At 39.6% G+C, this 25406-nt stretch overlaps 1 protein-coding gene across 2 annotated transcripts; it reads left to right on the top strand.

Moving 5' to 3' along the window:
• Positions 1-1642: 1642 nt before the first annotated feature.
• On the top strand, positions 1643-22621 carry AMPD1 (adenosine monophosphate deaminase 1). 2 transcript variants are annotated; one of them, XM_034414255.3, is made up of 15 exons: positions 1643-1793; positions 6590-6764; positions 8264-8429; positions 10216-10381; positions 11957-12176; positions 12972-13101; positions 16643-16837; positions 16956-17087; positions 17188-17351; positions 18852-18978; positions 20037-20200; positions 20692-20812; positions 21192-21365; positions 21481-21591; positions 22291-22621. In XM_034414255.3, exons 1-15 carry the CDS (start codon positions 1772-1774, stop codon positions 22447-22449), a joined length of 2226 nt encoding a protein of 741 aa, XP_034270146.1. In that variant the 5' UTR covers positions 1643-1771; the 3' UTR covers positions 22450-22621. The 2 variants fall into 2 exon arrangements, with proteins under 2 accessions (XP_034270146.1, XP_034270148.1); XM_034414257.3 differs by lacking the exons at positions 1643-1793; positions 8264-8429 and having other exon boundaries at positions 6663-6764.
• The last annotated feature ends 2785 nt before the right edge of the window (positions 22622-25406 follow it).

Here is a 25406-nt window from a genome sequence, read left to right on the forward strand (position 1 = left end):
GATTTAGAAATGGCTCCAATTGCATTTGAAAATGGAAGAATATTTGAGGAAATTCCAACAAATAATTAACGTCTTTGAGAGAACAGTAACCTGTGATTCCTGTATTCAATTGTAGCTGATGTGAAAGAGATTTTATAGAGTAAAAAGTAGTTCTGCAGATCATCTAAACCCTAAATATTATCTGCATATATTGTGGTGAGACTCCTGAGGCAACATTCTCGGGTAGGCGATGCCAGGAGAGCACAGATTAAGAAAATCTTGATAAGGAGAGCTATGTTTCCTATCTGACCTGACCTACAGCCCTTAAATTAGCTTATTATTATTATTGGGCAAACTGGAGAATGCTGATCTGTAATTGATGCTAAAGTAAAATTTGACTAACAAGTCAACAGAAATCCTTTGATGGGATCTTTATCTTCTCCTTCCAGACAAGCAATAAAATAAAACTATTGGAGGGGGTGGAAGTATCCTAGACATATTCTGACTGGATATCCTTTCAGAGGAAAAAAAAGTATCCTTTTTAGGTGACAGATTTAGTATTTAGATAATGCTTCTAATTTTTTTCAGTCCCTTAAAAAAGTGCTGCCTGAAGAATTCTGGGAGTTGGTGTCCAGACCTGTTAAACTGTCAAGATTCAGAAACACTGCTCTGAATTGTGGACAGTCACCAGCTACTTCCATCTAGCATAGCTCTTCCAAGAGCTATGCTCTTCCATCAGGAGCTACTAATACTTCTGTTCTTACTGCAAAAAAAGAAAAAGTAGCAATAGCAGATAAACACAACATTTAGCTATTCGTCAGCTAAAATAATCTCAAATTGTGCAGATCTCAATTTATATGGCATTAGACCTTTGGAACATAAACCTTCCAGATAGGTGTACTAGCAGCTGAGCCATGGTCTGTTGAATAAACTACAGTTGAACTGGTTCACAAACTATCTTAAATCAAAACTCACCAGACTTCATTACAGCTTAGAATGATGCAATAGCCCAGTCTATTTTATAGCTTAGATTTTATTTCATTTAGGGTAACTGTGGCTGGAAGCAGAACCTTTTTTATTGCAATGTCCAGCTGTTGAGCATCAATTCTTCCTGATTATTTTTTTGTTTGTTTACGAGGAAAGAAGGCTGTGGTTATTGATTATGGTTTTTAATATTGTAGTTCATACTGAACATTTGAGTAACCATACTTTATGAATCTGTCAAATGCATAATAAAAATAAAACAAGATGTCACATTTGGTATATGCAAAATGCAAAAATACTTTCATAATAAAGAATATATATGTATTAATATATCATTAATATTTGTATAATATATATGTATGTGTATGGGTTTATAATAATATCTTATTGTTTTGGTTCAAAAATTGCTAAATGGGGTACATAGCCAATGCAGTGAGACACACATTCAGATTAGTGCACTCCTCTAAAAGGAAAGAGACCTAAATGTTGCTCAAGGAGAAAAGACGAGTGCCCATTGATACCAGCCAGAGCCCTACATAGGATGCTGCCCATAGTATTTCATTTGTGATGATTTCAATGTACATTTCAATTAACCCCAAATAAGTCCACGGCATCATTGGTTGCACTGAAAAGTTAGTCTGACTGCAGCTTTAAATAGTTCGTTGCTTACTTGTTCATTCCTTTTAGAGAAGAGGAGTTGGGTTACAAGAGCACAGATAAATAATAAAATGAACCCTGGCTGGCTGTGACTCTTCCACTTGCCTACTCCAAAGTCAGTTCCTGAAAACTTTACTGAAGTGGTAGGAAAATGCCACAGGTGAAAGTTCCAGGTAGGTCTATACTCAGTAGATTGATAGGTAGACTTAATCTCAATTTAACTATGTTGCCTTGTATCTATAAAAGCTATTTTTTTAGTTAAAACTAAGTATTGTACTGGGGTAAAAAGAATTTGAATGAGGAGTTGGTAAGCCTTTTAATTTTCCCCAAATGAGTCCTTTGGTAGAACAGGAAGCAAGTAGTTTTATACCAAAAATGTGAAAAAAGATGGAAGAGACTGTGAACTCAGTTCAGCAAAACCCGCTCTACTCCCATCCCTGAGCAGAAACTGGTAAGGTAGAGAGTGGATAAGGTGGTAAATGGAGGGAAAATTAAATGTGTCAACCGATGCCAACTAGAATTACAGGAGTTTACTCAGAAGTTTATTATGAACCTGGAACTCAGTGCAGCTAGGAAGCTGAGAAAAAGAGGGGCGGGGGGAACACAGAGAGAGAGATAATAAAGATACCATTATTTGTTAAGTATAACCGTTTTGTTTAGAAGCGACTATTGAAATATTAACATTCTCTCAAAATAATAGACATTGCAAATTTACTAACTTGTTTACGCAGCATGTAGTACAGGGGTGTCAAACTCAAGGCCCGGGGGCCAGATTTGGCTCACGGGGTGCTTAGTTCTGGTCCGTGGGGCTACCCTGGAAATAGCAAAAGACAGGCCCACAGTGCCTCTGCCAGTGAAAACGGAACTCAGGAGGGCTTTGGATTGATGTCTTGGGGTCTGTGCAGTTAATGAATATGTAAAGATTAAGGCCACACCTTTTGATATATATTGGAAGAATGTGTGGAAAGTGCTGCTGCTGATGTGACTCTCAGATTTATGCTTGCCCAGGCTGAGTCTTTGAGAAACATTTAAATTTCTCTTGTGGAGTCCATGATGTTCCCCGATGCTTTGTTAATGCAGGATCCAATCTGAGTTGGTGACCAGGACCAGAGGTTTAGTCTTCCAAGCTTTCGGACTCATGCTGGAGCCCATCCTCAGGGAACTGACATTCCCTCTCACCAGAATATGCTAAATGGACTCTAGCATGAGTCCGAAAATTTGGAAGACTAAACCATTGGTCCTGGTCAGCGACCCAGATTGGATCCTGCAACACTATCATGGGACACATTTAATTGCCTTCATTCACTTTGTTAATACTCTTTCTTTCTCCCTGTTGAACAGTTCATAAAAAATATGCAGAAAGCTTAAGCCACAGCTTTTCGGACATTTGTCTCTGTACGTGCAAGAATGAAACATCTCTCAAATGTTCCATCGTACAATTTGTTGAAGAAACATGAGTATTATTAAGGAGTCAATATTTGAAATACAGGTAGTCCTTGACAGAGGGCTTCTCTGTCTTTGTAGAATGTGGCTGTGGCAACAACAAAATAGGGTTACCAGATATCCGGACAAAGGAGGACTCTTTTTGTCCTCATGTCTCCTGCCTAGCAAGCAAAGGCTTAAAATAATCGTTGTTTGGCTTTTTTATTGTCTTGTTTGTTTGTGGGCTTTAGGGACATTTTTCACAACAGTAGTCATTCAAACTTGGTGGATTGTGACCACAAAAGTTCTCTACTTCTTTCTTTTTCTAATCTGTCAATAGTGTCAACAGCCTTCATTTACATTAATTTAATTTATTTCCTGATTCCAGCAATTACCTTCAGTTCAGCCCCTTTAAATCTATGATCCTGCAGTCTGTTGATCACATGATTCATCATGTTTCTATTGTGAAATTTGAAAACGGCATGGTGGACAATTCTATGTTATTACCATATTACCAGATTGGTAGGGGAAAAAATGCAATTGAAAAACCAGTCTTTTGATGCTGGAAAAAGTAATTTCATATACATGTAGACTTAGGTACTCTGTTTTGCATTTTTTGCTGTAATTTTTTGACATGGATGCCAAGGAAGCTAAAAAGTTAGTGAGTCATACCCACAAATTTGTCCTGTTTTTCAACTCTCCATATCGTCAGCTGGTAACTACACAGAAAGAGCCCCTCTAAGCAGGAGGTAAGAATACAGAACAGGACTGTCCCTCTTACCATCTTCTATTCTGTGTCCTCAAGTAGAGAGGGCTTCATTCTTTCTAGCCCATTCCCAATATACAGTGTCACTGGCATTGCACACAGCTGTCACTAACCTCATCTCCAGCATACCTCTTTAATCATCATGACATTTTATGCTATCTTGCTTATTCCTCCTGCCCATCTCTTGCCGAAGCATTATCACATCCTTGCTTCTTCCAGTTCCTATCAACAAATCAGATACCTATCTGATTATTATTTCACCTCTATTATAAGACCACAGGCTACAATACTCTACATCTTCCTGTGATTGAGAGATGGCTTTATGAATGCACACAGTTCAGCAACTCCAGGCCTTCCATGTGTTGGTAGAATTTGGCAGGAGCCCATGGAGCGAGGCCTGTAAAAACACTTGTTGTTTCCCCACTTTCTCCATCTCATCAACTTCTGATGAATGAATTGCAATTTTCAAAAATCTGGAGAAATCTAGGTAACTGGAAAAGAACAATTGTTTCAGGGAATGTCTATTTCCATAGTCATAGGAAAAATGTACAATCAGGAATTTGCATTAAGTACTTTATTTCAGTTTGATGTTATGTGCTATGCTAAAATTCATTTTTTATGTATTTATGCAAGGTATGGAATGAGTTATTTAGTGTCGGCCTTCAATCAGATCTCAAGCTATGTTTATGAACATGCAGTTTTCTTTTAGAACATACAGGCAGTCCTTGACTTACGACACTGTTGGGTCCACAATCTTAGTAATTAAGTGAAGATCACACAACCACTTAGCTCAACGATTGCAATCAATGACTCCTGGCTCAACCAATTGCAGTTGTTAAGTGAAGCCTCAGCGGGAGGTCCAGGGCTCACTGGCACATGGAAACATGATGCAAGCCAGAGGGCCTGTTCCCCACTCAGTCACAAATGGGAGCTCTCAGCCAGCTCCAGGGTCTACCACCATGCACAAAGCTGCTGCGGGCCTGGATGCTTTCAGTGTGCTTTCCACCGAGTCACCCAGTCACACACAGCCTCAGTCCTTTAGGAGGCTCTGTTTTAAGATTACAAGAATAGTACCCACTTACAGAATACTCTGTGCAGGAAGGCCACACTTGTATTGGCCGTGCATGTCTCTCAGAAGCTGCAGAAAAACAGAAAAGGAAATTGTATGCTGCTGGATTCTGGAACTGGCTAAGGTCTCCTGGTCATGGTGAAAGATGACCGAGGCCATGGCTGCTTTATGTGTGCTGGTAGGTCCTGGAACCATTTACAGGCTCTCATTCATGGGTAGGTGGGGAATAAGCTGAAAACTCCCAGGGCCATGGCAGCTTTAGGCATGCCAGTAGCCTCTGGAGCTGGCTGAGGGCTCCTGGATATGGCTGGGAGGAGACTTTCCCTCCGTCCCCTTAGCTTACAACCTTTCTTTCTGGGAAAGCTGGCAGTAAAGATTGCAAATGGTAATCACATGATCGTGGGTTGCTTGACAACTAGATGTAAGTATGAACAGGCTGCCAATGGCCTAAAATGCAGTCATGTGACCATGGGGTAGTGGTGATATGAACTGGAAGTGTTTTAAGGGCAATTAAACACCTTTTTTGAGGCTGACATAACTACCAATGGTCATTTAAGTACAGGTTGAAAATTGAACACTTCCTGTATAGTAATTTGTTCCCTAGCATGCTGGCTGGGGACCTGTGAGAGTTGAATTTATATTATCTTAAATTGCCAAGGTTGAGAAACATTATATGATACTTTCTTTTAGATGTTTCTTTTTTGACTAATTTCTCAAATCACACCAGGCTAGAAACCTGGAGACCTGCTTACCCAGGAAAGCCAGCTGGGTGACTTTGGGCCAGTCACCCTCTTTCAACCTAACTGAGAGAGGATTGTGGAGAAAATAGGAGGAAGGTGTGTTTGCCATCTTGAGTTATTTGTAAAAATAATAAAGGCAGAATATAAATAAATATACATATATAAATAATACAGGAAATTCTATAATTTATCTTCTATGCTGAATATTCGCATTTTAATCTTAAAGTTAAAAAAGAAAAAGAGAAGCGTTACAGTACATATTATTTTTTTTAAAAAAAGGTTGATTTTATTTATCTCTTCTAAGAGTGGTTTATTTCCCCAAAAGAAGGACACCAGTCACCATGAATCTACCATACATAGCCAGGAGATGGCATTGTTGGAATTATTTCAATTTTTGTATTTGATCTTTTAATTCCCTCTTTTGTTCTTAGTTCTTAATCACTGTCTGTTTCAGCAGTTTTCTCCCCACCTCCTCCCATATTACTCATCTCATCAACTATAATCAATAAAAGAGAAATGCAACTTTTCTTTGTAATGCTTTATGTACAGGCAAATCTCACTTAACAACTGCCACATTTAGTGGCTGTTCAAATCTACTATAAGGTTATAGTAGCAGAATCTTGCAAGTCTGAAAATATCTCTCTCCCTCCTTGTCTTTACTTTCCAAGGAACTAAGAAGGGTCCCTTTTGAAATGCTTTCCATATCCCCATTTCTGTATTGAGGGCCAAGCAACATGGACTCTGTAACACTAGCAATATTATATTCCAGAGATTATTGCAGCCTTCTTTTGCTGTGTTCTCCTTATAACCAATACATTTTTTCCAGATGAGTCACTACTTCCATACTTTTTTCTTAGCACTACAATTTGAGAGGTTAATCTCTTCTCAGGATATACACAAAGTTAATATGTACCTTTCTGTTGGATCTGGTGGATTTAGATGACCTATTGATCGATTGACTTTTCCCCACAGAAACAGACGATGACATGCGCTCCTTTGCAGAGATGGTCTTTGCCTCAGAGGTGAAGGATGAAGGAGAACGGCATGAAATCTCTCCTTTTGATGTGGCAGATATCTGTCCCATCTCACATCATGAAATGCAAGACCACATGATCAAACAGGCAAACACAAGTGCTTCTGATAAACGGTGAGAATTGTGCATATGTCCTGAAAGTTTGGAAAAGTAACATTGTAAAGCTAAGGCCTCTGCTATGGTGCTAGTCTAGCCTAGCCACCTTTCTTCCTACCTACAGTATCATGCTTTCAGCTAACCTAATTATTTTAAGAGAGAAACTGACACGAAACTATAGCAACTTTATATCTAACTCCATATAAAACCCATGTACATTTTTACAAAAGAAAAATGAGAGGCAGAGTTGGGTTTGAAAGGGTGGACATCTAACTAAAAAAAGGAACAAAGGAATACAAAAATCTACAGTATTAGGGAGTATCCTGCCAAGAAAGACTAGATTGGGATGCTAAGCAAAATGGCAAATAACAATCGATCTTTTCCTGTACCCATTTTATGAATAGGGAAGTTCAACAACACATACACACCATTCCAAATATTTCACCAGCCCAGAAAGATTGGAAATCACCTGTCATAAGATGGAATGGAATGGAAAATAGAATAGAATAGAATAGAATAGAATAGAATAGAATAGAATAGAATAGAATAGAATAGAATAGAATAGAATAGAATAGAATAGAATAGAATAGAATTCTTTATTGGCCAAGTGTGATTGGACACACAAGGGATTTGTCTTTGGTGCATATGCTCTCATATTTGTCAAGAATTGTAAGGTGCAACACTTAATGATAGTCATAGGGTAGAAATAAGCAATCAGATCATACTAGGAAACAATCACTATAAATCTAACTAAGATGGTTAGTTAGCTGGAATTACAGGAATGATAGATTTTGCTTTATATTTTATAATCAATGAAAATGCAGTTTTTTAAGTGTAGACCTCAACGGAGTGGACTGAATTCTTTGTGAGGTTAACTCTGCCGCATGTGGACTTGACTCCTTCTCCTCTTAAAGTAACAAGAGAGAGGATCAGGAATTGGATCATGGCTATGGTCAATATCTCCTTGGGTGAGGGGCAAGTGCCAGTGGCCTGGGAAGAGATACACATTTGCCATTTTCTCAAGGGAGAAAGTGCCTTAAATCTAAAACTGAAAGATAATCATTGTCCTATGTCTCTATTTTAAACTTTATACTTTCTGAACTGCCTTCATGAATTAGTAGAAGGGGACAGCATTCTTCAGTGATTCTGTTCCTTCTTGATTGATTGGGCAGATCTATTCAAAGGTTGCATGGGGGAGAAGTCAAGTGCGTGGAACTCTACTAGCGGGTGCCCCAGATCTTGGCCCTCTCTCTCATTTGAATCTGCTAGAGAGATTATATAGGAAGAATGACTGAAGATGCAAACAAAATTGAAAACATCCTAGAATCCTAGATCCATTTAAAGGCATTTGCATACTGATCAATTCATATTCCTCCATTCCTAACAACTGAACATACTTTAAATGTACAGAACAAGGAATGATATATATATGGAAAATATATGATCACTTGAACTTAACTGCTGCCAACACATGAACAGAGTTTGAGCTTGTGTTCCATTCCTTTTGCTGGCCCCAGGAAGAAGAGGCTTTTGCGGCTGAAAACCATTGCATTGGTTGTTCCTATTGCTGAACACTGTTCAACAAAACTGTCAACTTTAGATGAGGTCATCTCTACTACTGCTATGTATGAAGATGTACCCAAATTTCAGCGTGTGCAGATCACAGGGGATTATGCTGCAGGGGTCAGTAGCTAAAGATCCTGAGCTTTGTCTGTCTTAGCCTTCTTTTGTCACTTCTTTCCACCATTCAGATGTGACAGTATCATTAGTGACTTTTCAACTAGAATTATGTAAAATCTAATTTCCACTTGGTAACATTTCACTGTACCATCTTGTAGACAGCAAGTAGAAGATAACAAGTATAATAAGAGGACTATTATACTGTCTAGCAAAAATGACAAACAAAGGAAAAGCAAAGTATTATAGGCCCCTATTGCAAAGTAGATGTTGCAAATAAGAAATCTTGCTTATTACTGATTACACAAAGTATGTAGGGGAAAATACATATTTTCAAATATGCATTAAACATTTTGTTCTATGTCAGTCCCTGTAAACTGGCAAGAGAGCTGCAGAATGGTATGGATAGAGAAGGAACCTGTGACATGGAAACTACTGTATGAGGCCAATGTATATCCTGAGATAAAGTTTTGCCCTGAGTATATAATATAGCTATAAAATCTTTGAAAGTATAATTGAAACTATACCATCTCTGAATAAATGGAGAGACTGCAGTCTACAATAACATAATAAAATCCAGTGGTGAAATCCAATTTTTTTTACTACCGGTTCTGTAGGCGTGGCTTGGTGAGCATGGTGTGGGCTTGGTGGGTGTAGCTTGATGGGCCTGGCAGGGGAAGGATACTGCAAAATCTCCATTCTCACCCCACTCCAGGGGAAGGATACTGCAAAATCCCCATTCCCTCCCCACTCCTGGGGGAAGGATATTGCAAAATTTCCATTCCCACCCCACTCTGGGGCCACACAGAGATGGTATTTGCCAGTTCTCCGAACTACTCAAAATTTCCACTACTGGTTCTCCGAACTGCTCAAAATTTCCACTACCAGTTCTCCAGAACCTGTCAGAACCTGCTGGATTTCACCCCTGATAAAATTCTGTTAAAAAGTATCTTACTGTTGCTTGTTCCCAATCCTTATTCCACATTCTGAATCCCAAAGGATATAATCCAGAAATGGAGTGGGGAAGAAAAGATGCTAAGGCTTTTTAAATGATAAATTCTATTTACTTTAATTAGCAGCAGCAACAGCTGTATTATGAGTGACATAATCTGAATCCAAGACAAATTTGTCATAAAAGAGGTTTAGTGAATCAAAAGAAATAAAAATGAAAAATCATTCAGATGCTTAGAAGTGCTTGTTTTGGCATATTATCACATCTTTTGGTTTCCTTTAATTGCTGTCTCAGATGATGGTTCATTGGAGAAGATGGCTGCTGCTATAATATTTATTTACAAGACATATTGCCCACTTTTCATTATGAATATAATAATCTCAAAGCAAGGCTACAAGATTAAAAGCAAAACAATTCACCTCCTTAAAACTTTTGTTAGACTCTCTCCTTCTCTTTAATACCTCATATTTTCTATGCTCCACCCACTGGGTGACTCCAAATTTGGCAGAGTGGTTGTCCCTATTAAGATTTGTAAGGACTTACAGGTTGCTAAGCAATGGGAGACATACACAATCTCTCTCTCCAACTTTCTCTCTTTCTGTCTCTCCCTTTCTCTCTCTCTCTCTCTCTCTCTCTCTCTCTCTCTCTCTCTCTCCATGATAAGACTTATCAAATGATCTTATTGGATCTACTACTCCATCTTTACGGTTATTACTACAATAGCACAATGCATATAGATCCCATAATAGACTATTGTAGTTTTCAATCATTCTTGTGTTTTATGCTCTTATGATTATGAACTATCTGGAACTAGGAATCTTAACATATATTACATTGTAGGTATCTGTGGAGGACTTTGAATTAGTCTGCCAGGGTCTGTATCGTGCCATATGCATACGAGAAAAGAATATGATGAAATCTTTCCAGCGATTCCCTAAGACTCCTTCCCAGTTCTTACGCGCAATTGAAAATGAAGTATGGAAGCCCAATGAAGAGATGTGGCCAGGTAACTTATGAATAAACTTCTTATTGGCAAGCCTTGCTGGGAGTACATAGAAAATATAGCTATGTTTGAAAGGAAGGCTACTTGGGCTGTTCATGCAGGATAAACTGAGTTGCCATTAGGGTGAACAATTCTTGAGGAAGCCCAGTCAGTTTCCCCTACAAGTGTTTTCCAAAGCAGAAATACCAAGTGATTATGGAACTTGATCCTCAATAATAGTAAAAATCTGTTGGTGCAAAGATTGAGCACTAAAGATGTAGATACTTCGTGTCTTGTGTCACATCTCTTGGTGAGATATGCTTTCTGACAGGCCCTGTGAGACCAATTTATCAAATACAAAAATGGAAGAGATGAATTTTCCTGAGGGAATTACAGAAGTCTGATTCTCATGTTATCTTTGACTGAGCAAATAAGTTGCGTCTTCTGTTAAAGCATGCCTAACTTTACTATCTTAGGTAGGCAGGTAGGCAGAGACCTTCTGCTAAGGTAGCTCTAGGTTTATAGTTAATGCAAAGGGAAAATGCTGATATATCATTATCCTATATACTGATGATATTGGGGATTGAACCTATATCCTTCTATAGTACATGAACTGAAATGTCCCCTACCAATTGCATATAATTCAAACTTTAATTGTTTGGACAGAATTTCTGTTACAAGTTTCTTGTGTAAACAAACTGACAAAACTTTGAATGTCCAACAGCACTAGAAAAATGTACAAAGTTCCTGAATGATAACAGAGTTTAATTTCCTTCTCCCTTTACCTTTTAGAATAGCCACAATACAGGTATGGACAAACTCAGCCCCCAAAACCAAATGCAACCCTCAGCAAACCTATTCCAACTTCATTTGCTTACCAATGTATGGGGGGGGGAGTGAAAAAGAGGAGGGAATGAAGACTAAATGGTGGAACAAATGCACAGAAATCAAAATATGTGGTGTTTTTTTTTAAATTTGATTTATATGCCACCCTTCTCCGGAGACTCAGGGCAGCTTACAATGCATTAAGCAACAGCCTTCATTCTTTTGTATATTTATACAAAGTCATCTTATTACCCCCATAATCTGGGTCCTCGTTTTACCTACCTTAGAAAGGATAGAAGGCTGAGTCAGCCTTGAGCCTGGTGAGATTTGAACTTGCAGTAATTGCAGGCAGCAGATGTAAGTGGACGTTAATTAGTCTGCTGAGCCACCAGAGTTTTTGGTGTTGTTAGCAGGTGGTAGAATTTTTTTGGGGGGGGGTTGCAGTAAGATAATTTAATAGGAACAAATTGTGAGCATGTGATATGGTAGACCTGCAAGAAACAATAAAGAGAAAAGCAGGAGCAAGGTAAAGAGAAGTCTTTTGTTCAGATAACAAAAATGTAAGAAGTCACAAGAAAGAATCTCAGCAAAAAGTTCATGGTTTGGCAACCAAGGAAAGCATCACTGGGGGGAGGAATCTTTTTCCCCCAATATCAACTTATTTTCTAATGATTCCACAGATTTGTAGAATTTATTTGCATGCACAGTATGGCATAGGTCCTACTCCTATATCTTTCCTTATCTTCACTTGAGTGTTTCTTTGCTTGATTTTAGTGTTCACTTCACCAGTGAAGGATAGTGCAGATCTTTGGAAAACTGACAATCTTCCCGAGAATCTGAACTACCATACAGAAATGAAGGAAGGGGTGGTATATGTCTATGCTGACAAAGAAGCTGCTGCCAGGGGTGAGCCCATGGACCTGTCCTACCCTAACCTGGAGGTCTTTATTGATGACATGAACTTCCTGCTTGCCCTTATAGCAAAGGGGCCTGTGTAAGTGTCTTATAGCAGGAACTGGTGATGTTGAGGTGGAGCAAAGCAGCTTTTAATCTTCTTGAGGTACTGAGTATCGCAAAGTAGATGGAACCATAGTACATATCAGAGAGAAAAGATAATTTGAGTAGGTTTTAAAGTATTTTCAATAGAAATTTGCTTGGTTTCCTTGTATTTCCCATCTGAAAAGACCAGGAAGCTGTGCTGTTAATTTTCGATAGTCATTTCAGGGGGCTCTGAAAGCTCTGAACGACAAAAATGGTCTTTCCTAGAAATGCTTACTTGTGGCATGGATCATTGACATAGAAACTGAGCCAGTTTAAGAATGTTAATTGCACAAGTGCAAAATCTCCCAAAAGTGATTTTATGCAATTAAATGAAGTAATGGTAAACCAACCACCATCAATTCCCTATATCAGTGTTTACTGTTTCTCAACCTTGACAGTTTTAAGATGTGTAGACTTTAGTTCCCAGAATTCCACAGTCACTGCCCTATATTGATATTTGAGATCTATAGCTGAATGCAGAAGTTGTATAATAGAAGTGTCTTTCCTGTAGACACAGGAAGCAAGAGCCAAGTTGTCCTACTTGGTAACAAGTATGACCCAGCTATCACTGTTCAATTTTGAATGTGAGCTTCATTAAGCTGTCATTTATTAAGCTTACAATAGTAGGGACCATCATGCCTGGCAGATAGTGGTGATATTGGCAAATGCTTTCTTACATTTGTGCTTTTTTCCTAACTCTATGGGACACTTATGGGCAAATATGTGGTCTTTTTTGCGACTGTTGCAGTAAAACCTATACCCACCGAAGGCTGCGATTTCTCTCCTCAAAGTTCAATGTACATGAGATGTTGAATGAGATGGAAGAATTGAAGGAGCTGAAGAACAATCCCCATCGGGACTTCTATAATTGTCGGAAGGTGAGGGATTTGGCTATATATTATTTCTTTATCAAAAACCATAATGTCAAATAAAGAACTTGGAGAGATTCCTCACAATGACTTACACATATACCGTATATATGGTACCTCACTCAATAATAGTAACTGTGAGAGGGATCTTGGAGTCCTAGTGTACAATCATTTAAATATGAGCCAGCAGCGTGCAGCAGCTGCCAAAAAACCCAACACAGTTCTGTGCTGTTTATACAGCACAGCTGCATAAACAGAAGGATAGAACCAAGATCAGTGTTAATACCACTTTATATTGCCTTGGTAAGATCACACTTGGACTACTGCATCCAGTTTTGGTTGCCATGATGTAAAAAATGTGAAGACTCTAGAAAGAGTGCAGAGAAGAGCAACAAAGTTGATTAGGGGACTGGAGGCTAAAACATATAAAGAATAGTTGCTGGAATTGGGTATGCCTAGTTTGATGAAAAGAAGGACTAGGATGACATGATAGCAGTGTCCCAATATCTAAGGGGCTGCCGCAAAGAAGAGGGAGTCAAGCTATTCCCCAAAGCACCTGAGGGTGGGACAAGAAGCAATGGGTGGAAACTAATCAAGGAAAGAAGCAACTTAGAACTAAGGAGAAATTTCCTGACATTTAGAACAATTAATCAGTGGAACAACTTGCCTCCAGAAGTTGTAAATGCTCCAACACTGGAAGTTTTTAAGAAGTGATTGCCTAACCAACCACTACTGCCTACCATGAAATGGTATAGGCAGTAGTGGGATTCAAATAATTTAACAACCGGTTCTCTGCCCTAATGACTGGCTGGCTGGGTGTGGCCAAGTGGGTGTGGCCAGGGGCTGGGACAGTACTCAGCCTCCTGCAGCACTCTGCCAGTCAACTGCACAGAAAATACACTTTTGTTTGGTTATGAAGAAATATCCCTACATACCTCCCCAGCAAACAGCAAATTTTGAAGCTCCAGGTAAAGAGGACTCATTTTAGGATGAGTAACCATAGTTTGCATGTTGGAGGTTCCTAAAGGAATGCTGGGAAACTCTGTATTTTAAAGAACATTTGAGGGAGGGGTGCAGAATAGCCCTTCTCTGCCTGAGGCTGTAGAGACCCAACACCAATCAAAACACTTTTTGTGAAGCAACTGATCAACTCTGACAGGGTAAGTCACTAGTATATGAAAATAAGAGCAAACTCCACTCCCTTCTAGTACTGATGATGTTACCTAGTTTGGTAATGAAACATCTGCAAGACAACCATCAAGCTGTGAGCACCAAGGAACCCACAGTTCAACCCTGAGCTACAAATATTCTCTTCTATTGATAAACACTTTTGGGTTAGAGGAACTCAGAGCCTGCGTTATATGAGATGGCTCCCAGTGGATTTTATTCTAAATTTTGATATGATTTCTGTAAATAAGGAATGTAGAATTATGGCTTAGGACCCGGGTACTTGCGGGACCGCCTACTACCACCAATAGCCTCCCACCGGCCGGTACGCTCCCATAGAGAGGGGCTCCTCCGGGTGCCGTCAGCCAAACAATGCCGACTGGCGGCCCCAGGGGGAGAGCCTTCTCTGTGGGGGCACCTACTATGTGGAATGAGCTCCCCCCAGAGATACGGAGGATCCCGGATCTGCGCACCTTCCGCCGCGCCTTAAAGACCTTACTATTTCACCAGGCCGGCCTGGCCTAATTTTCCCCCTCTTTTATAAAAGATTTTTAAAATTTTAAACATCTTTTAGTATTTATATATTCAATTTTAAATTGGTTTTAAAAGTTTGGGGTTTTAAATTTGTCGGGGCCAAAATTATTTAATTTGATTTTATTCTATTTTTTAAATTTTGTATTGTATGTGTTTTTATTGTTTGGCTGTGCACCGCCCTGAGTCCTTCGGGAGTAGGGCGATATAGAAATCTAATAAATGAAATGAAAAATGAAATTATAATGGCTGAGTATTTGATCCTTGATCTTCTTCTTGTGCCATATCCGTCATCGGACATTGGCGATCATGTTGGCAATCCTTTTTTTTTTTATCCTTCATACATTAAAAAAATACAAAGCTAAGGGATAAACAAGTAAAAAACAGATTTGAAAAAAGAAAAGGCTCAGAAAAGAAAAAGAATTAATGTGTAAGAAAGAAAGAGGAAAAGAAGGAAAACTGAAAAAGAATGACTTCCAACTTTCTTTGGTACATATATAAGTAAAAATATATATCAAACTCTTACTCCAAGATTAACATTTGCCTACATTATTTCTATAATCCCTTATTTAATCATCAAAGCCCAGATCAAATTTTAATTTCAATTTCTCACAAAAAATCCAGTAATGATTCATATCGCTTTAATCACTATTTGTTAATGAAACCACAACTGATTTATTTAATTGCACCAAACTCTAACTAAAACAGGAATGGAACATCCTAAACTCTAGTGTAGACCCATGCTTCTCAGCTTTGGCAACTTTAAGGTGCATGGACTTCAATAACCAGAATTACCCAGGCAGCATGAAGTTCGCCCATCTTAAACTTGCCAAAACTGAAAAATGCTGATCTACAGATAGGGATTTTTCCATTCCTCGTTTACTGATTACCTAGTTACAATCATAATGCAAAATCCCCATTCCCAACTCAACCTAGAGCAGGGATTTTGGGCGTGGAAGGCCTCCCGCACCACCCTGGAAGGCAAACCAGGGCACGGGTGGGGGGGCACACAACGCCCCCCCCTCCGTACCTTGTTTTGGGCCTGGAAGGCCTCCTGTACCAACCTGGAACTTCAAAATGGGCCACGGGGGGACTCCTGAGAGGGGAGGGGAGGATTGGGTGGGGCCAGCCAGAGATGGGATTAGCCGGTTCTCCAAACTGGGCAAAAAGTTAACAACCGGTTCACCTGAACCGGTGCGAACCGGCTGAAGCCCATCTCTGGGTATAGGGTTTCCTGCCTAAGCAGGGGGTTGGACTCCAAGGTCCCTTCCAACTCTGTTATTCTATTCTATACATGTTCTCACTTTCACGTTGCTACATTTGCACCTAAATATAGCAGTTATAGAAATTATTTCAGATACATCAATGATCTCATTCTTGCATGATTTTTGGAAATATATATGTGTGAACAAATAAGCAAAATGTTAACCCATCAAAGACAGTATTGCTTATTCCTGCTTGATAAGAAGCAGATCAAAAGTTCTGATCACTTTCCTGCTTCTAAAAGTCTGCCTCTTCCTCTTTCATTCCTTTCAAAATCTTCTGACTTTCAAAAATAAGGAAGGTAGGATGTGCTCAACTAAGTGCCAAATTATTTTATTTGTTTCACATATTCTATTTTTTAGAGACCAATTTTCTCAAAGAAATTAGTATGATTTTAATGCACAGAATTGAAGGGCTCCCTTATTATGGTTTATTAAGAATTTTGGGGGTTGTAGTTTTTATAACTGAGATGCACCACAGAAGAGTAGGCTGATCTAATCATATATCATTTTTATGATAGGTTCTGGGGGAGGGATTCCCAACAGTAACCACCATATTCTTCCCAACTGACCTTTGGCTTCTCTAACAGGTAGATACACATATCCATGCTGCAGCTTGCATGAATCAAAAGCATCTGTTACGATTTATTAAGAAGTCATACCGGATAGATGCTGAAAGGGTGGTATACAAATCCAAGGATGAAACACTGACGCTGAGGCAGCTCTTTGAGAAGCTCAATCTTCACCCCTCTGATCTGACTGTGGACTCACTTGATGTGCACGCAGTAAGTTCTGTCTATTTCTATTACTTGAGTATGGGTAAATCATACAAATGGTGCATCACTCTTAATATTAAACCAGCATTTATGGCTTTGTGTACTTGACTATTCCTTTGTGCTGCAGGGCCGCCAGACCTTCCAACGCTTTGATAAATTTAATGCCAAATATAACCCGGTAGGGGCCAGTGAATTGCGTGATATCTACCTGAAGACTGAAAATGCCATCAATGGCGAGTATTTTGCTACCATCATTAAGGTTAGATAGTATGATATATACATATGTTTTGAGTCTGAATTTGAGCATGAAGAAATCTACTGGAAGCAGATTAATATATCTGTTAATTCTGATTTATCAGGAAGTTGGCTCTGATCTAGAGGATGCCAAATACCAATATGCAGAGCCACGACTTTCCATCTATGGATGCTCACCAGAAGAATGGCCCAAATTAGCTAAATGGTTCACCCAACATCGTGTATATTCGCCCAATATGAGATGGATGATCCAGGTACCCAGAATTTAGTAAGTACAAACGGGTGAGGTTAGCATTTACAAAAGACAGATTAAAACTTGGGCCAAACTGTTGGACTTTTTGTTAGTTTTGACTCTAGTTTTGATTCTAGCTAAGTTTTAATAGTTGCAAGTCATTACTGAGTTCCTGATTTTGAATTTTAAAGCAATTCCAAAGCAGCTTAGAAGAAACAGAAAATAAAGTTAAAATGCAATACACGCACATACTGTACACATCCTTGTCTGATTTCTCCTGGGTTTAATTCTGCTGCCTTTTTTGCTCACCCTTTCTGTGGGCTTCTTCATGCCCTTGCTAGGTGGCATAAGGCATGAAACTGGTGAAGCAACATTCCCAGCTAGATAGAACTATTATATATCAGGAATTTTTCATGACTATTAGTAGGTCAGTCAAGTAACTCTTGACTTAGAAGAGCAGGAGGGAAAAAAATAAAATTTGAATTCTGGCACATTTATATAAGGTTTTTGGTTTCCATTTATACCTTGGAGAAATCTGTGTATGTATGGCTTCATTCTTGTTTGAAATAACGAGACTAATCAAGAAGGATCAGATCTGAAAGACTTGTACCAAGTAAATCAATTTCTGAATAAGGGCTTCAGTGTCTAGAGGGCAAAGATTTACTGCTCAGCTGTATGCGAAACCTGACAGCTGCTCGCTGGTTATTGCCATTCTCAGCATGCCAAGGAAACTCTAGCTCCTAATGTATTTCTCATAACGAAGGGAAAGTGTGAGATGGAAAATCCCGACTGTTACTCCAAGGCTGCAGCCATGGTATATCCTTGAATCTATTTTTTTTTTTTTAGTTTTCTAGGGCTATTACCAATATCTTTTAATAATAACCTTCTAATAGTCACATAGGAGAGGTAAAAGAACCTGGGACTTGCAAGCAATATTTTTATGTTGCAACCTTCATGTTGTGGGACACTCTCCATCTTCAAGGTAGATGGATTGTGGTGACAATTATGACAATGATGGAAAAGGAGGAAGAGGGTTACATTTAGAAGTTGCTTAACTTCAGAACGACTCCGGCAGCTTTGCAGTTTTAAAAAAGAAAAAAAATAGAGCAATAATTTGAAGTGTTCAGACAACCATATCCCATAATCCAACCTCCCTCCAAAAACTAAGGCTAAACCCCCGTAACCCAACTCTCACAACCCTCATCACTGGCACACTAGTCCCTTCTGGGGAGCCATTAAGGAATGAATGGTGACTGTTATACAGTGTTTACCATTTTTATATTGCTTGTGTTTATTACTTGCTTTTATATTTTTATTGTAAACTGCTGAGTATAATTTCTGTTGACTCTGGTGGCATCTAAATATAACCTGTAAGAAAAACAATGACTTTTGGAGAAACATGTGGGGGCAGGGATACATCCAAGACTTTTGTGAGGCAGCAGGTTTTTACATCCTCACTGTACACTGTCTTTCAGCCCATTTGCTTCTGCTGGGCTGTAAGAACTGAGCTGAATTGGTTCCTATCTCTTCCCTCAGTGATGTCTTTAGGGCAAAGAACTTTCTACCACACTTTGGGAAGATGCTGGAGAATATTTTCCTGCCTGTGTTTGAAGCAACAATCAATCCCCAGGACAATAAGGAACTGAGTGTTTTCCTACGTCATGTGAGTACTTATTAACAGATTAACAGAGTTGGAAGGGACCTTGTAGGTCATCTAGTCCAACCCCCCCCCCCGTCCAAGCAGAAGACCCTACACCGTTTCTGACAAATGGTAGTCCAATCTCTTCTTGAAAGTCTCAAGAGATGAAGCTCTCACAACATCTGAAGGCAAGCTGTTCCATTAGTTGATTGTTCTTACGGTCAGAAAAAATCTCCTTATTTCCAGGTTACATCTCTCCTTGTTCAGTTTCCATCCATTATTCCTTTTCTGGCCTACAGGTGCTTTGGAAAACAGCTTGACCCCCTATTCTCTGTGGCAGCCCCTCAAATATTGGAACACTGCTATTGTGTCTGCCCTGGTCCTTCTCTTCACTAGACCAGCCATGCCCAGTTCCTGTATCCATTCTTCATGTGTTTTATCTCCAGTCCCCTAATCATCCTAGTTGCTCTTCTCTGAACTTTTTCAACATCTTTTTATAATGTGGTGACCAAAACTGGATGCAGTACTCTAGGTGTGGTCTTACTAAGGCTTTATAGAGTGGTATTAGTACCACACTTGATCTGGATTGTATCTGTCTGTTAATGCAATTTAGGACTGCATTGGCTTTTTTGGCTGCCGCTGCACACTGTTGGCTCATATTTAACTGGTTGTCCACTAAGACTCCAAGATCCCTCTCACAGTTACTGATATTAAGCCTGGTTTCACCCAGTCTATATGTGTACTTTTGTTTTTTCTTGCCTAAGTGTAGGACTTTACTTTTCTCTACGCTGAATTTCATTTTGTTAGATAGGGCCCAGTGTTCAAGTCTGTCAAGATCCATTTGGATCTTGAGCCTGTCTTCTAGGGTGTTAGCTATCCCTGTCAGCTTAATATCATCTGCAAATTTGGTAAATTCCCTTTCTATTCAATTCAGCACATCCTTAATTAAAGCAAGTTAACAACTCATCAAATTGGGGGTCTTGACCCGAAGAATAACAAGCAATAAGATATTACACCACTATGAGATTTTAGCATCTTGAATGAAGTTGGCATCTTGTATAATGTTTTCTTATTATTTGCAGGTTACTGGTTTTGATAGTGTAGATGATGAGTCCAAACATAGTGGGCACATGTTTTCTACCAAGAGTCCCAAGCCTGAGGAGTGGAACCATGAAAAAAATCCATCCTATTCATATTATTTGTATTATATGTATGCCAACATCCTTGTGCTGAATCATCTTCGACGGTGAGTTCTGGCTTAAACTTGCAAAGGATTATGCTTTGATACTATGCTCTGATACTCAAATTCCCTTTACTAACTCTTTAGTCAAGCAACGTTCTTAAGTTTGATGATTCTGATAGCCGCCCACTAATTCTGTTAAGTGTATTATTGCTTAATGTCTTTCAAGAATGCATTTGCATTGATCAGATCCCTTCATCAAATCCAGTTCTTAAGAGTCTTCATTCCAAATCCACGACAGAAGAAAGAACAAACAAATGTAGATAAGATGAAGACTGTTGAATTTAGAGGTCCTGAAATTTAATGTCCAATTGCATTCTGCTCCCCTCTCACTATGCCTTTGAAATGGAAGGACATCAGTGTGTGTGTGTGTGTGTGTGTGTGTGTGTGTGTGTATGTGTGTGATAGTATCCAATAAAGTCTTAGTTAGCTGGATCCTCCTATCCTAATTAACCTAAGATGTACAGTATGCATAAAGGCTGCCTTATTATTTCCAGGAAGCGTGGTATGAACACCTTCCTATTCCGTCCTCACTGTGGAGAAGCTGGTTCTCTTACCCACCTCCTGGCTGCCTTCATGACTGCAGATAATATTTCTCATGGCTTGAACCTGATGAAGGTGAGTTGTTGCATTCAGAAGAAGAAAGCAGATATAAGCCACCCTTTTTAGATGCTTATATGATTTTCCTGCATAGTAATACACCAAAATTGCATCTTCGGTTTGAAAACATGGTCTAGCTGGCTTCCTTAAATGTTTAGATTCTTCTAGTATTCAGATCCCATCATAGATTTCTAAGAGGGAATATAAGTGAAATGACTGGAACTTTTATGTTTCCAAGTGCTGAACAAATAATGAATAACATAAGAAGGATTCAATATTATTCAACATTACTCAACTTTCTCTTAGAACAAACTTGAAACCTATATCCTCTCAGACAAGAAATTAGAAATCTTGCTTCATGACTGTACTAACTCAGTACTACTGTCTTTTTCCCCAGAGTCCTGTGCTGCAATATCTCTACTTCTTAGCTCAAATCCCAATTGCCATGTCCCCACTCAGCAACAACAGTCTCTTCCTAGAGTATGCCAAAAACCCACTCCTTGATTTCCATCAGAAGGGATTGATGGTATCTCTCTCCACTGATGATCCCATGCAATTCCACTACACCAAGGTAGGAAGCCAGTTTCTTTCCATGGATATTTGTTTATAAAAATAGATGGGAAGTAGGCAAGAGGGATGGCTGCATCTTTGGCATTTGTCCTTTCAGTACTTTATTTATTCCTCAGGAGCCTCTCATGGAAGAATATGCAATTGCTGCTCAAGTCTTCAAGCTGAGCACCTGTGATATGTGTGAGATTGCACGCAACAGTGTCCTGCAGTGTGGCCTATCTCATGAGGTATGATCAGGGGTGAAATCCAGCAGGTTCTGGAGAACCGGTAGCGGAAATTTTAAGCAGTTTGGAGAACTGGCAAATACCACCTTTGGCTGGCCCCAGAGTGGGGTGGGAATGGAGATTTTGCAGTATCCTTCCCCTGGAGTGGGGTGGAAATGGAGATTTTGCAGTATCCTTCCCCTGCCATGCCCACTAAGCCATGCCCACCAAGCAACACCATGCCCACCAAGCCACGCCCACAGAACCGGTAGTAAAAAAAAATGGATTTTACCACTGGGTATGATGCTTCTTCCATTCAATTATACCTGATTCTTGGAGACTGCCTGGGAAAGCCCTGCTGTTTTCTTGGCAAGGTTTTCAGAAGTGGTTTGATGTTGCCTCTTTCCTAGGGCTGAGAGAAAGTAACTAGCCCAAGGTCATCCAACTGGCTTTGGGACCAAGGCAGGACTAGAATGCATCATCTCCCAGTTTTTGGCAGATACCTTAACCACTACACCAAGCTGGCTTTCCATGAGGCTTACTAAAAAATCTCAAAGGAATATATAAGGTTGCTGTATACCTGAGAATATGACAAAGTTGATCAAAGGGAGGAAAAAAGATACAGAGAAGGAAGAGGAGCAAAAAGAAGCTCCTTTTTTAATTGGAGGAATTAGGGAAAAAGTGATTGGAATGCATGTGTGACCCATTGCATCCCTTTGACAGGAAAAGCTCCATATTTTGGGCAAGAACTATCATGAAGATGGGCCACAGGGTAATAACATCTCCAGGACCAACGTGGCGCAGATCCGGATGGCCTACCGCTACGAAACATTGTGCTATGAGCTTGATCTTATGGCTGAGGGGCTGAAATCACCTGACTAGGTTGGAGCGTCATGTATATCAACTATTGGAACCATGGAGCCGGCTGGAGCAAGAAAAATAGCATTGCTATTTAGCATTAGTTAGTTATGGGGAGGGAAGATAGCTCTGACCATATTGTTTCAGTTTACATTATATTTTTAAAACAAGAAAAGAAATACAGCATGTTTCCTAAGCCTTTTTGTACTGTTGCACTTCTTTGTTCTACAAACATCAGTTTTTCTAACATCCTGGATGAAAAATCCTATTACAACTGAGTTCAAACATTTTGTTAAGCCATTATACTGATGTATACATTAAAGTAAAGAATAAAAACAATATATCAAGAACAATAACATACTGCATATAACAAGAAGCACACTAGAAAAGAGGGGAAACAACAAGATGGTGAATCTGGCAGACCAAACAGAACACATACTTTAATATCCAGCAAGGGGCTCCAAATCTCCTTAGCCCATGGCTTGGGAAAATAGCCAGTTCTTTAAGGCCTTCCAAAACACCATCAAGGCGAGTTAAATATACTTTGTTGAATTCACACACAATTGACAACACACAGCATCTGGCCCTAGGTATCCCATGCCTTTCTTCTAAATGGATCACGATCTTGTTTTTGGAAGATTTTGAGCACCATGAAAGTCAGAGAGCATCTGATGGTACGTTGTGTTCATTACCCTACCAGACTGAATGCGAGAGACTCCCAAATTGAACTAACATTTTGTTTTATTTCAATGACTAAAATCTCAAGGTCACCAATCCCACAAATGTTAGAACAAATAGAAATATGCTCTTGCAAAAAGTGACGATCCTTCAAGATTTGGTGCAAAAATTTGAACAAGTGGGTTGTGCCTCTGTCTCCCCCAGGATTGCTCCTGTCCAGGATTCCAACCTGCTATACCCTTGTGCAGAGATTATAATGGACTCAAGCAATTAATCTCTCCCCACAATCAGTTTTCAATCCTCCTCTCCTCTCAGCTCTTTTTGTTTTTTGTGCCTTTCAATATTTTTTAACTCTTGACGACTGCCTGGATTAGTCCCTGCAGTTTTCTTGACAAGATTTTTTTTTCCAGAAGTTTGCGCAAGCCTCAACATACTGTATTCAGTGATATGATTTTGTTATCTTTTTTAAAAACTGGCAATTACCAAGCAGAATATAATCTTGAGTAAAAATGTTCAACCAATATTATTTTATTGCAGTAGTAAAAACTCTCTGTCTGGAGAAGGAAGATCATGCAACTTCCAGATCTAATCAGACAGTTAGATTTTTCTTTTGTTCAGCTGCCTTCTGCATACTTGTCATCAACACCAGCAGGCAAACTGCCCTGAATTCCTGGGTTTATATTCACAGCTCTCCTAATAGAAAGATATTCTTTGGATAAAAAGGTTAAAGAAGAATATACTGGTAGTAGTTACTTGAAACCATGCTAGAGGCTTTTTAGGTTTAGAACTGACATAGGAAAAGTGTGTAAATATAGATACAAAGTACAACCCTGATTCTAAAAAAAGGACCTTTGGCCTTTCAGTTGTTCTGGACCTCCAACACAGCCTCTTCATGCCGTTGAGAAGATTTAGTATTAAAGTCATTTTAATTCATCCAAATGTATTCCTAACCAGATATCCCTGTGAGAGATTCCTCCCCCAAACAGATTCTCCCACAGGTCTTTTTCCATTTCCAGATCATGAATCTGTCCATTTAGATCTATTAATCGTGATACACCTAGCATCATTTGCAAGGCTACTTGCTGGGAAGTAAAAATCTGAACGACCAAGAGATGTCAGCAACAAAGAGCTGGAAGTCTTTCTTTTTAAACTCAGACTTAATTTCTGGCAACAAATCCATGTAGCTTTCTAGGCAACCTTTTTGCAGAAGTAGCTTGCCTTCTTCCTAGGGCCAAGAGAGAATATACAGGTGTAAGAGCAGCTATATAACTAAGATATTTAGCCTGTTGGGAAATAGCAATTTTGAAGTAGGTATCAACAGTCTGTTCTTTCATATCGATTCATTTAAATTTCCGGTTTTAATTTTCCGATTGCCAGCCTCTTTCAAATGATATTCTAATCCACAAAGTTCAATTCTACATGTGATTAGGCAAAAATAAAATCAGTCAAGTACCACAACCTCAGATAGGCAGACTTTTTCCGTTTTGCTTGAAAATTTTGAATACTTAATTCAGTTGAAACTGAGGCAACCCGGACCACATCAACATAACTGCTGATATTCATAAACACGGAAGACATCTGGCATTATGGAGATTAACTAATTTAACAAGACAGAAAAATGTACCTGATTTGGATAATCATTCATAAAGGATTACCATACAGTGCCATACGTACGGAGATGTTTAATACAGCAATTGCTATGTTAGGCATTAAGATAACAAAAGTCTTGAATGCTTTTCACCGCCAAAGTTACCTTTCATCATTAATATTACTTCATAGTTATCCCGGTATAGCCAGCTGACGCCATCGCTGGTTATTGGGGGCGAATCACTGGCCCCCACAGAGAGGGCCCGCAACTTGGGCATCCTCCTGGATGCACGGCTGTCTTTAGAAGGGCATATGATGGCCGTGGCCAGGGGGGCTTTTTATCAAGTTCGCCTGATACGCCAGTTGCGCCCCTTTCTGGATCGGGACTCCCTACGCACAGTCACTCAAGCACTCGTCACCTCTCGTCTGGACTATTGTAACGCTCTCTACATGGGGCTCCCCTTGGGGTACACCCGGAGGCTCCAGCTGGTGCAGAATGCGGCTGCGCGGGGGATTATGGGAGCGACAGGGCGCTCCCATGTGACTCCCCTCCTGCGCAAGCTGCATTGGCTTCCGGTGGACTTCCGGGTGCGCTTCAAGGTGTTGGTGATCACCTTTAAAGCGCTCCATGGTTTAGGATTAGGGTACTTACGGGACCGCCTTCTGCCACCAATAGCCTCCCACCGGCCAGTTCGCTCCCACAGAGAGGGCCTCCT

Source organism: Pantherophis guttatus, chromosome 3 (genome assembly GCF_059756535.1).
Source record: "Pantherophis guttatus breed Tessera chromosome 3, ASM5975653v1, whole genome shotgun sequence".
Classification (NCBI taxonomy): domain Eukaryota; kingdom Metazoa; phylum Chordata; class Lepidosauria; order Squamata; family Colubridae; genus Pantherophis; species Pantherophis guttatus.